This window comes from Mus caroli, chromosome 10, assembly GCF_900094665.2.
Source record: "Mus caroli chromosome 10, CAROLI_EIJ_v1.1, whole genome shotgun sequence".
Lineage (NCBI taxonomy): Eukaryota > Metazoa > Chordata > Mammalia > Rodentia > Muridae > Mus > Mus caroli.
Genome location: NC_034579.1, coordinates 5,353,596 through 5,366,835, shown reverse-complemented (window position 1 = coordinate 5,366,835; position 13,240 = coordinate 5,353,596). Strand labels below are relative to the sequence as shown.

The window sequence follows — 13,240 nt, the reverse complement described above, 5'->3', positions numbered from 1 at the left end:
GCAGGCAGAGACAGGGGTATTTCACAAGTAGGCATGGTAGAGAGGGATGAAGCGAGCCAGGCAGGGGGTTGACCCTTGTGTCATCTCTTTTAATTTTATTATTATTTAAGTTTTCATTCTTTATGTCTATGGGTGTTGTGCATGTATGTGTGTCTGGGTACCATTTGAGTGTCTAGCAAAGGCTAGAAGAGGCCAGATCCCCAGGAGCTGGAATTACAGACAGATGTGAGCCTAGGCTCTTAAGTGCTGAGCCATCTCACCAGCCCTGTGTTCCCTTTTACTTTGCTATGTCACCGAGACTGTGGCCCTTACTCAGAATGAAGCAGGAACTTAGGAAAGAAGTCTGCTCAGTGGGTCAGTGGGTCATGGGCTCTTAGGTTCTGGTAGGACTTTCCAATCTCTGTATTCACAGGAAGGGAGCCTAAACTTTGATTACCAGGTATAAAATGAGTCATTGAACCGCTGCCGTGTTTGTGACTCGGGGAAACTGTCATGACAGAATCAGACTCTCCTTTAAAAAAATAAAAACAAAAAAAACAACAACAAAAAAAGAAAACCAAAGACGACCCCCCCAAACCCAACAACAACCTCCCTCCCTGAAACCCCTGTAGATCTTGATAGCACATTTAATTTTCACAGTAGGCTTTCCTCCCAACAGTGTAGTCAATTAAAATAAGCATTATTTGTTCTATCCACATCAAAAAGAAGAAAGTGAAACTCCCCCCCCCCCCATCTTTTTATAAGGCCATTCAGAAGAGGCAAGTAGTCTGGGCAAAAGGAAAATGTGGACATGTCCTAACTAGTTTATTTCCCATGTGAGATTGCATCCTTGCAGACCCAAATGTGTGAATGAGCAGCTGGGGATGCTGGAGTAAAGAGCTGCTCCCCAGGCTCTGATTGATGCGCTGGTAGAAAAGTTCATGCTTTGTTAGATCAGTTTGTCCCCCCCACCCCCCACCCCCAAATGGGCGGTAGATTCCAGAACATTAGATGCCACACACGGAATCCAGTGGCGTTCTTTAGTAACCCCCCAGCTCATGGGCTATTTGAGAAACATGGACATTTCTCTTCCCTCCATCCGCATCTGGAAAGACAGGCGTATATTTACTGCCTGCTGCTGCAGGTGTTAAGAGGATCGTCCCGTTTACAGAGCAGAACTGGGTAGCAATCGAGCCCTCTCTGCTCTCAGCTTCTCAGATGTTTTAAGTTTGAGGATAAGAACTAACCCACATGCGTCCGGTGTCTGTCAGAGCACTTCTACATTATATATTTTGGCAAAAGCAAATGTCTTTTAGGATGAAAACTGAGATCATCCAGAAGAGAAATAATGGAGTGAGCAGAGAACTTTGAGCTCTCAAGAAACCGCAAAGCGAGTCTGACTGTCTGCTCCTCCGGGGTGGTGCGTTCACACAGTTGTATGGGTTGATGGACAGACAGCTGTTGGAACAGGCACGCTCATATGCAAGAGCCGTTCTGTGAAACAGAGGCTCCTTACACCCAGTTTCCCGTACCTTAGGGGTCAGAGAGTTGTCTGAGGTGAAACTGTCACTCCTCCCATCTATAACCTGTGCATGAACTGGAGTTGAAAATGAGATTCTTAGCACAGTGGTTTGGTTCCAGAAGCTAGCCACAAAGGAGCCTGGGGCTGGGGGTCGGGGGAGGTGTGTGAAAAAATGTTGCTTGGGGTCCTTGGGGTCTTTTCCAGGAGCCTGGGCAAATTGTCTTCATCCTGACTTTTGAGAGATGTCCCACAGTTGATGTCTATTGAAACAAGGGCTCAAAAACAGTTGTCAGTAATAAGAATAAGACGTTTCTCCTTTGCCCTCGGCATGGGACCTGCCTGCTTGCTCATTGCCCCAGGAGTCTTGAGTGTTTCTGAGGCTCCAACATTGCAATTTGTTTGTTTTCTTTCCACACCTGGACCTGAGGCTTTCCAGCTGTGCTTTCCTGTTCCTGCCTGTCTGATGTGAGTGGAATATCAAGGAGTCAGGCAGACAAGCTTCTGGTGTTTTCTTTTTTCTTTTTCTTTTCTAGTTTTTTTCTTTTCTGTTTTTGGTTTCTTGAAACAGGGATTCTCTGTGTAGGCAAGGACTGCCCTGGAACTAACTCATTATGTAGACCAGGCTGGTCTCTAACTCTCCTTGCCTGTGATTTCTGAGTGCTAGGATTAAAGGCATGTGCTACCACACCAGCTATTTAAGTCACGATGGTGGAATATTGGGACCCCAGAAGATGGCAAGCCCTTAATGGCCTTAATTAACCATACTACATTAAGGAAACTTCCATTTAACCTTTTTGCTTTAAGAATTAGCTTTGGAGCCCGGCATGCTGGCACACACCTTTAATCCCAGCACTCTGGAGGCAGAGGCAGGTGGATTTCTGAGTTCGAGGCCAGCCTAGTCTACAGAGTGAGTTCCAGGACAGCCAGGGCTATACAGAGAAACCCTGTCTCAACAAACAAACAAACAAACAAACAAAAAAAGAATTAGCTTTGGGCTGGGCAGTGGTGGCACACATCTTTAATCCCAGCACTTGGGAGGCAGAGGCAGGCGGATTTCTGAGTTCGAGGCCAGCCTGGTCTATAGAGTGAGTTCTGGGACAGCCAGGGCTACACAGAGAAACCCTGTCTCGGGAAAAAAAAAAATCAGCTTTGGGCCAGGAGTGGTGGTGCATACCATTACTGCCCGCACCCAGAAGGCAGAGACAGGTAGGTTTTTGTGGGTTCAAACACAGCCTAGTCTACATAGTGAGTTCCAGGCCAGCCAGGTTTATGTAGTGATATTTGACACAAAACATCAAAAGGGCAAAAGGAAAACCATAACAGCAAGGTAAACAAAACAAAATAACAACAAATCCAGCTGGTCATGATTACCATAGTCAGAAGAAGAAGAACTCAAGACTAGCCTATGGTCACATAGAACACTTGAGCCAGGGCTATATACAGGGACACCCTGCTCCCCAAACAGAGAACAGAAAGGAAAAGACAAACAAGCAGAAAGAAACAATAGCCTTTGGCTTACATGAACATTTATAGCCCTCAGTATGTTGAGCATTATTAACACTTAGAATGTCAACACCTTGCCTTCCAGCTTCCATTACTCATCGTTCAGATGAAGTAATGAGATGAGGCCATGTTCTAGATCCTTCCTGACTTTCTAGGTGTCTTCGTGTATATTAAATTGGAGTCCTATGAGTGACCATGTGGTATGACCTGGTTCTTTCGAATAATACGGGTGGATGTGGGGTTTTGCCTTCCTGTTAATAAAGGGGGATGACGTCATGAGTATTTCCTGGGTACCAGCTGCCCTACTACTATAGATGTATACTACACGCATTTTACTTAATCCTGTCCATTGGTTAGTAACAGCGCTACCATTTTAGATACTAGGGAGAGGTGCTACATCTTACCATGGACCATTAACCAATAACTGGCCGAGAGGAGTTCACATGTAAGACCTCTTCATCCATGCCTGGTGTCCTTGGCCACAGCACGATTCCTTCTTTCACAGGCCATTCATATTCCATGTAGCTTTTCTTTCCCTGGTTGACCAGCTATCCCTGGAAGAAAGGACTCAACTGAATCTAGTCTTTATTGTTGGGGTGCAAGCCTTTCTATGACAAAGATAGGAAGATGTCTGCTGGCAGCGATCACGGAGACACATACATCCCGTTGTGCTTCTCCTGGGGCCCCTTATGTGATGAATGCTGGTATCAGCAGCATGGATGGATGGTTGCATAACTTGACAGAAATGAGATGTGGTAGAGAGAATCAGTTCCTCATTTTCTTAGTGGTGGTTTTCTAGCTGGGGAGGGGCAAGGTGCTGCCATACCACAAGTCTCGAGGACGATTTTATGTGTAATATGCTGTTCATGAGATCAGTGACACTGTCTCTAAAATCACTGTGTGATTTGATTGTCCTGGACGTACATGGCTAGTTCAAGCAGAATGCTTGCATGCCACCTCTCTGAGCTTAAAGAGCTCTGTGTGATTATCGACTCACCAAGAAGCCCCAACCCTGGGGTCCCTCATCTGTCTCTAACCTACTGGACCTCTGCGATCTGATGCTTTAGTCTTAAGTAGCTTTTCTTCTTGAAACAAGTTGGTCTATCTCTTAGAATCTAAGAGCCACTGTCCTTGCTTCTGCCACGAGCCACTTCCCACGATTTCTACCTTCCCATGCCTTTTTACTTACCACAGTTTCTAGAGATACGTTTCTGATCCGCTGTCTCACTCACGAGACTTGCATTGTGGGTTTAAGGTCTGTGAGAACAAGAATTGATTAAAAGCTTACCAGTCTGCATTAAAATGATGATGTAGGGCCAGGGGGATGGCCCAGAAAGTTAAAGCTTGCCACCGTGCCTCAGGACCTTGAGTTTAATCCTGAGGGCCCACATGATAAAGGAAGAGAACCGACTCCCACAAGTTATCTGTTGACTCTCCCGTGTATGGTGTGGTATCACACATCTAAAAACAGATAAAGAAATCAAAGTAACACCGTTAAAAAATGTGGTATAGTGGGAAATTTCTCAATTCATAGTTGCTGAATGAACTCGGGAGCTCTGGAGAGAGGTACAATGTGCGGATGAGTGGGAAGCACACTCACTGGACTGCTCTTTCTTACATAACTGGTTAAATGTAGGGTGTTGCTATGGAATCGGGGACGAGGTACAAGCCCTAGCTGAAGGCTTCAAAAGTTTAGGAAGTGTTATGCTGATAACGAATACATAAACACATCCTTAAAAGACCGTTGATAATAGAATATTTCAGACAAAAGTAGAGAGATTGTCACAGAATTGCTATGTCACATCTAGAATTTTCAGTCCCTACTGACTCTTGTTTTATCTCTGTGTCTTCCCCTGCCCTCCCGACTCTATGAGTTCTTGGCAAAGCAGGATTATCAGACTTGCCAGACTATCTGTGTCATGGGGTGGGAGCCGGTTTGTGAGTATATGATGAGCTCCGATGCCTGGAGTTCAGACACAGACTGTGTAGCTGTTAACTGTTAGTTCCTAAGTATGTGGCTTTTTGGTAGCAGCATCGAAAAGCCGTTTGAAGAATTGGAATTACAGGTGTGGTGGCTGCTATCCACCAGGTATGATAGAGTTGGTTAGGACACCTGTTTCTCCATTTGCACTGAGGAAAGGAAGAGGAAGGAGGCTGGTGGGCCAGAATACCAGAGAGAGCCAGCCAGACCCCAAGAAGAATATCATTTTCTAGGAATTTTCAAGCATGACAGAATACTCGTATATTGTGGAGTGTTTGACAATTTCCTCAGAAGTTTCATGATTACCGTACTTACTGCTACAATTTGGGAATGTCATAGACTAGTTTTTTCCCAGTCAGATCTTGGTCAGTCATACTTAATAAAATTGCCTTCATTCTCGGGTTCAGGTGCCAAAGTCATCTTGAGAGAAGAGTGATTCACCCTCATCAAAATCTGCAAGCATGGCCTGAAATGGTGACTTCATTCCCATCTAACTAACTGTGCTGTTCTTTCCAGATCTGGGACTCTGTTAAGCTCAGGGCAGCTTAGACATGGAAAATGAGTTCAGCCTAAAATTGCCATCTGTTAGATCCCAGTGTGCACAGGGGGCTGAAGTTATACTTGTATTTAAAAAGCAGATTATCAGTGCCCTGCTCTCTTCTGCTTTTTTCAAGTCCTTGGGTTCTTATCATACATGGCAAACAGAATGGCTCTTTTAGAGGCTGCAATTGCAAAGAGACCTTATGTTCACTAACTCCCTTTAACACATTTCTGAGGCTAGGCCGTCTAGCCACATTAAGTAAACTAAGCAACAATAATATTTTTTTGTTGTTGTTTTTTGTTTTTTGAGACAGGATTTCTTTGTATAGCCCTGGCTGTCCTGGAACTCACTTTGTAGACCAGGCTGGCCTCGAACTCAGAAATCTACCTACCTCTGCCTTCCAAGTGCTGGGATTAAAGGCATGCACCACCACGCCTGGCCTGGCTATATTTCTTAATTTTTTATATATTGCATTATTTATTTATTTATTTATTATATATAAATCTTCAGACACTCCAGAAGAGGGCATCAGATCTCATTACAGATGGTTGTGAGCCACCATGTGGTTTCTGGGATTTGAACTCAGGACCTCTGGAAGAGCAGTTAGTGCTCTTAACTGCTGAGCTATCTCCCCAGCCCTATATATTGCATTCTTACTACTAGTTATCGAATCTAGAATGTAGTCCTGTGTATTCTGTTTTTGTCATTGCTCCTGTGGTGCTAGGGTTGAACTCATGGCTGGAGAAAAAGCTGTACCGCTGAAGTACACTCTTGTACATTGCAGAGAAGTGTAGAATAAAAAGACTGATATGAGTAGATACTTGTGAACAGATAGAAAACTCATTGAGTGGGTCCTATAGCCCCATTCTTTCCCTTGATATTTTTTTCCTTCAGATTATGGGGACTCCAGTGGTCTAGCCTTGAGAGCTAAGCATTGAAGACAGGGCGAATGCTTCATCCTGCCTTCTGTCAGGAGCAGTTTGTGTTAATTGGGGCACACCTACACACAATAGTGAGACTTTATTTGCCAAAGAGAGAATTACTTATATAGGTTCTGGTAAGTTCTGGGTATTTTGGAGAGGGGAGTGGAAGGCATGAAGTCAGCCCTCTCCAGCCACCTGCTATGTGGGCGTGCACCCTCCCTTCCTCCCCTTCTCCATGACCTCATAATCCATTCCCCTTAGTGTAGATATGTAATTGTATGTATTAATTCTTTTTCCTGGACTGTGGTCCAGTTCAAACCATCTCTAGAAATAGTGGAAACGATGCCTTAGAGATTAATCAGCTATCTGAGATCAGTTATTATATGTTCAACACATTTCTTGAAACATACTCAACAAGATGGGATGGGATGGGATGGGATGGGATGGGATGGGAAGGGATGGGATGGCAGAGTTGGTCGAGCAGTGTCGTTGCACGAATTCAGTAAGGCTGAACACAGAAACCAGGACTAAAGCTGTCTATCTGTTCACTTGCAGCAGTTTTACCTGAGAAAATGCTGAGAGTCTTTATCAGCTCAAAACCTTTAAGCAAGCTAATTAAGGATGAAAACGCATTGGGAATTCATTTTAGGAGATCAGTTAGGCTTCCTTGAAGTGCAGTGATTTCTTTTAATGGATTTGGCTTGTAGTGTGTGTGTGTGTGTGTGTGTGTGTGTGTGTGTGTGTGTACATACACTCATGGACTCATGCAGTCTCTATCTATCCAAGGAAAAAGGAGCAATATAAATAAAACATACAATTTATATTCGGAAAAGTACACCATGCATGTACTTAAAAGGACTGAAATGGAGAGAGACTATAAGTCAGGAGTTTGCTCTCCTTTCTTCTGTCAACTCTTAAAGAGTTACAACAAAACACAGGCTTTCTCCTAGAGCGCTTACCTTTAGGGAAACGTACAATAAGAAATTAGGGGCTGGAAAAAGGATGCAGCAGTTAGAGATGTAACTGCTTTTCCAGAGGCCCAGCGTGTGGTTTCCAACACACACATCAGATGGCTTATGACCACCTTATCTCCAGCCTTAGGAGATCTGATGCTCTCTTCTGGATACCTTTGGGTACCTTGTGTACACATTGTATGCACACATACACCACACATGCAGGAAAGAAGACCATTAGTTCCCTTGCTTTCATTTGAGCATAGTCTACATAAGATCTCTCTCATTGCTACTGTTCATTTGCATTCATTTGCTTATAGTCGCCAGAAGATCTGTCTCACCTTGGCTCCCGGTGTTTTCAGAGGTCTTTGCTTTGCTTTGGCTGTCAAAGGTGTTCTAAGCCATAAAAGACATCTGGAGAGAAGAGAGCAAAAATATCCATATACATAGCTTCTGTTTTCTTAGACTCCTCAGTTTTACATTTTCCAGAGACTAACGTTTCACTGGGATAAATTTGAGAAATACTGTTAAAATAGTTGTTGAGAGAACAAAGTAGTTATCCCCCCCACTCCCCTCCCCCCATCACAACAGCAGTCCATCTTATCTGAACTGTTTGTTTAAAGTGCTTTGTCCTGTATCTTTATGCTGTATAAAGTGCCAGATAGAAATGTGCTTCTTGGCCTCAGGAGCAGGTTACAGTTTGTCACCCACTGAACGGACTGTCTAGTGTGTCCCAGATTTCATGCACACAGATTCCGTATGGATGCTGGTGATCGCCTGCACTGTTATTATGGAAAGAGCGGTTGGATTTGCCCATAGCTCTTTTTCTTGTTGATAAAGATGGAATGGAAAGAAAACTCCTACTGGAAGATAATATGACTCAAAATTGAACAGTCTACTTACACAGTCTTTTAAGGAAATGGAGTTAATTTTCTTCCTAAAGTCAGGCTATAGACTGGGCTTGTCTAATCTATGAGACCCAAAAAGGGGAGAATAAGGAAATGAAACAGATTAGGAAATTAATAAAGTCCAGTCTAGAAACTGACTACTTAAAAAATATTTTTAATTATGTATATGTGGGTCTGTACATGTGCAGGTGGCAGAGGAGGCCGGAGGCCGCAGATCTCCTGGAGCGGGAGAGATACAGGCAGTTGAGAGCCTATATCTGATGTGGGTGCTGGGAGCTGAATTCAGGTTCTCTGCAAGAGCAGCAAGTGCTCATTGAGTCTCGGCCATCTCTCCAGCGCCAACACTAAATACTTTAAAAGAAAGGAAAAAGGAATGTTTCAGGGTTTTCTTAATGGTGTTTATGATGGCAACTGAAGACATGATACAGAGTCACTTTTTTTTTTTTTTGCTAGCAGATTATTTAATAACATTTAAGGTGAACCTTCTAGAGTAGGTAAAGGTGGAGTTTCCACAAAGAAAGATGCAAGCTGGGTGTGTTGGCTCACCTCTGGAATTCCAGCGTTGTGGAGGCTGAGACAGAAAACTGAGACAGACAAGACGATGCAGGGTGGAACAGATCAGCAGCAGCATTGAGATCCCTGCACCGGCTTGGGTTGCAGATACTCAGTGGGGTAAAAACTTTCCTAAAGTAGCCCTGTCGCCTTGTCAAACAAGGGCGAGTTGGTTCAAAGTAATGCTGAGGTCGGCAGAGCGCTTTGAAAGAACACACAGTAACTCTCCAAGCTCAGCCCCTGCCCCCACACACCCCCCAATAAATATCTGTCCAGAGGAGAACAGACATTGAGCTGATGGTCCCATAAAAAGCTTTGCAGACTTAATGCACACACCTGGGTGAGCTTGGAGACCAGTCTTCCCATTGAAAGCATCCCTGTCATCAAGACCGTAAAATTCCCCCCCTCCCTTTTCATTATTACTAGTTTCCTGTTTTTAATTTAAGAGCTTGGAGTTTAAATGGATAAAAAGAGAATCACCAGGTATTTCTGTGGTTCTATTTGATTGGGACATTAAAAAAAAAAGATAATTTTGTGACTATGGTAGACCCACCTTTGAAAGACACTTGCATTCTTGTAGTCTTTGGCCACTTTGGCATTTAAATCATCAGGACAGAGAAAGGGAGCAATTACAGAGACTCGCTGCACATCTGGGAAGTGATTTGGATGCATGCAAAGGCAGCTGTGCTGCCTCACTTTAACTTCTTACCCACTGAGCGACACATGAGGAATGGCTGCATGGCCATATTGAAGGTGTGAAATATGGGCTGGCTGCGGCCTGACTGGAGCAGAACAGATGCTTGCTACCTCGGGAGTAACAGAAATGTTTATTAAGGCCTCCGGAGTTCTGAGTGATGCAGAATGGAGCTGAAAAGCCAACTGTTGAGCTGGTACAGGAAACCCATCAGTAGCCAGTGTTAGATGGGAGATGGTAGGTGGTATTGAGAGAGACCTTTAGAATAGAGAGAGAGTAAAACAAACAAACAAACAAACAAATATATAGTTTGGATATATCTTTGTAAGTAGTTTAATGCTTTCAGGAGGCCTGGAGTAGTTCAAGTAAGCAGTCAGTCATGACTGAATCTATAGCTCAGAAATGGGAAAGTGGTACAGAAATATCCATTTTATTTGTTTGTTTGAGACAGGTTTCTCATGTACCTCAGGCTAGCCTCCAGCTATCAGTGGAGCTGAGCATGGTCTTGAACTTCGGATTCTCCTTTCCACTACCTCCTAAGTGCTGGGATGATTCATAGGCATGAAGCACTGGGCGCTGTGGATGTTGTGCTGGGAATCAAACCTGGGGCTTTGATCATGGCAGGCAAGCGCTCTTCCAGTTGAACCACATTCACCATCAAATGCGTGAGCGTGAGCGTGAGCGTGTGTGTGTGTGTGTGTGTGCATGTGCGTGTGTGTGTGTGTGTGTGTGTGTGAGAGAGAGAGAGAGAGAGAGAGAGAGAGAGAGAGAGAGAATGAGAATGACAGAACCCAGAACTAGCAGGCCAGAGCTGGAGAAGTGTCTGAGGGTCAATTAAGCTCAATTACTGTTCTGGCAGAGGACTCAGGTTTGGTTTCCAGCACCCACAAAGAGCCCAAAACTGTCTGTAACTCTAAATACAAGAGATCTAGTACCCTCTTCAGGTCTCAGTGGACACTGCATGCACGTATGAGCAAGCAGGCAGGCAGGCAGGCGGGCAGGCAGATAGACAGACAGACAGACACATACACCAATAGCAGGCAAGGTGGCACATGAAGTTTGACACGTTTAGTGAGCCTACTTGGTTGGGTATTAGAAGATGGAGCCTAGTGTATTTGGTCCAGCGTGAAAAGTGTGTTGCTTCCACGATGGATGGAGACAGAAGTTTCTGGGGGAGGATAGCACTACAGTGCGGAGAGAACTACAAAGTGAGGAACCCAGTGTTCTCCAGAGCCCTGGTTGTTGTTGGAATTGGGACTCTTGACTCATGCCAATGAGTTCTCTCAGCCAGTGTTTCGAGTCTTACTCTCCTCAGACACACTGAGAAGGACACCCCCATTTTTCTGTCTTGCCACTCACTGTTCCCTACTGGAAACCTGGCAGGCAGATGGTGGACTTTCTCCTCTTCTGCTCTGTCTAGCCTGTCTTTTTTTTCTTTTCCCCAGACAGGCTGATTTGTATTTGGAGACAAACTTCTGCCCAGACATGTTCAACTGGCCTTGTTTGCATCCCTCTCTCACCGTCTGTGTGCTAGGAGCGCCTAGGCAGTTCCCTCCGAGGCAGAATGTGTTAGTGGTCGAAAGGCAGGAACATTTCTAGAAAACCATTTATTTCAATTTCTGTGCCCCGCTCCCAACTTAGTTCCTAAAAAAAAATAAAAAAAAAAGACAAAGTAGGATAGGATGGTCGCCGACTCTCTCGTCCTTAGACCTCCAAGGCTTAGGTTTGCACAGAAGACGTCTGCTAGCTGTTAGTCTGCTTTACCGTGAGAGATCTGTTGCTGCCCGCAATGCACTGACACTAAGAACCCAAGGGACTGGTGACCAGTCTGCACTGTGGATAATCGGGTGTGAATGAATTTTAGGTCGTCTATCAGTTGTGGCTGTCTTAACAAAATCATGTTCTTCTTGGCTGTCCTGGTCAAGTCACCTAAATTATAGAAGCCATGTGAGAGATAAAGAAACAGGAGTGGAGGGTGTCTTTTGGATGGAAGACATGATAGGAGAAATGCATAGTTCAGACCCATATAGCATCCTGGTCACCCTCCGTGTGCACGTGTTCAGACATGTGCTGAGGAATCCACTAGCCTTGGGGACTGCGGGGTGGTTAACGATTGTAGCGAATGTCACTGGGTAAGGAAGGATTGCATATTTTCCATGTGCCAGACGGTCTGCATGTTCAGAGGTGATGCTCTGTTCTGGCTCACTGTCTGGCGGGTACTGTCATTAACCCAGTGTCACTGAGAGCTTGAGAGATAATTGAGGGATCACAGAAATGGATGTAAACCCGTAGCACTGCCTGGGAATCTGCCTCTGTGAAGAAACGAGTGACGTATTTACTTATTTATTCAGGTGAACTTCTGCATTGCGCTCTTGTGCCTGAATGTCTAATTAATAATAAATCTAATGAATATCATGAATATGCATGACAGCAACAATGAATAATGACTCCTAGCAAACACAAGTGGTGAAAGGCTTTCTGTTTCTCTGTCTCCCGTGAGGGGACGCAGTATGACCTCCGTGTAGCCTCCTCCCATGGAGTCAGGAGTCCCAGACTTTGTTCAGAGTTTGGACATCTGAGTCTTTGAGAAGCTTTCTGGGAAATTCTGTGCAGCCGTGGTCATGGTTGGATATCAATGAGCCTGTTACAGAGTCTGCTAACTGACTGCACTTGCTTCTCTGGTGGCTCCTCTCTCAGCCAGGCAAGGCAGGTATGAGTTGGTTATTGTGGCTTTAGCCAATAGATCCAGAAACTTGGTTTCTTGTTAGCCCTGGAATCCACAGGCAGATACTCGTGTTCTCTGAGCTAGCTTACCCAAAAAATACAATAAGGAAAAGACCTGGTCCCATTTCAGAGGACTGTCCTGGGCACACTATCTCACAAATAAAACAGCCTGGCCCATGAGTACCAGGTAATGAATATCAGCTGTTTTATATGTGTGTGTGTGTGTTCAATCAGCCACTATTTTATATATGTATGTATGCATATATATGTATATATATATATATAATTATTATTATTACTATATAAACACCCATTAGCAGGGAATTAGATGCTATGTGGCTGTTCCAAAGTGGGCTGATCTGACCGCCTCTCCTTTTCCTGTCTCTTCCTTCCTCAGGATGGTTCCCTGGGAAACATTGACGACCTGGCACAGCAGTATGCAGATTACTACAATACCTGCTTTTCTGATGTGTGTGAGCGGATGGAGGAGCTCCGGAAACGCCGTGTCTCCCAGGACCTGGATGTGGTGAGTGTGCAGGTGTGGGATGTGGCTGCTGTCGAGTGGGCAGTTCCCATTGATACTTCCAGCCTTGCAGCCTCTCCGTCCGTCCTACAGCCCAATGGTGCCTGCAGGCTTAATCTGTCAGCTCATGCTTAGGTGTGGTGAGATGCCAGATGCCCCAAAGGCCAACTTGGTTCTTCTGAATGAGTGTTGGGGCAATATGACCAACCTTCTTGTGCAGTCATCAAAAGGCTAGTCTGTCTGTCTGTCTGTCTCTCTCTCTTCTTCCCTCCCTCCCTCCTTTCTTCACTCCCTCTCTCCCTCCCTCTCTCCACCCTCTCTCTCCTTCCTTCCTCTCTCCCTCCCTCCCTCTCCCCCTCTGTCCTTTATCCTTTCCTTTCCTTTCCTTCCCTTTCCCTTCCCTTTCCCTTTCCCTTTCCCTTTCCCTTTCCCTTTCC

The 13,240-nt window shown here is 44.9% G+C and overlaps 1 protein-coding gene across 3 annotated transcripts in view; it reads left to right on the top strand.

The window, feature by feature from the left end:
• Sash1 (SAM and SH3 domain containing 1) overlaps positions 1–13,240 on the top strand; it is a 224,609-nt gene that overhangs the window by 84,300 nt on the left and 127,069 nt on the right. For all 3 annotated transcript variants that reach the window (XM_029482360.1, XM_029482359.1, XM_021174241.2), the window contains one exon: positions 12,678–12,806. In XM_029482360.1, the coding sequence (XP_029338220.1) occupies positions 12,678–12,806 (129 nt within the window). The remainder of the gene's footprint in view (positions 1–12,677; positions 12,807–13,240) is intronic.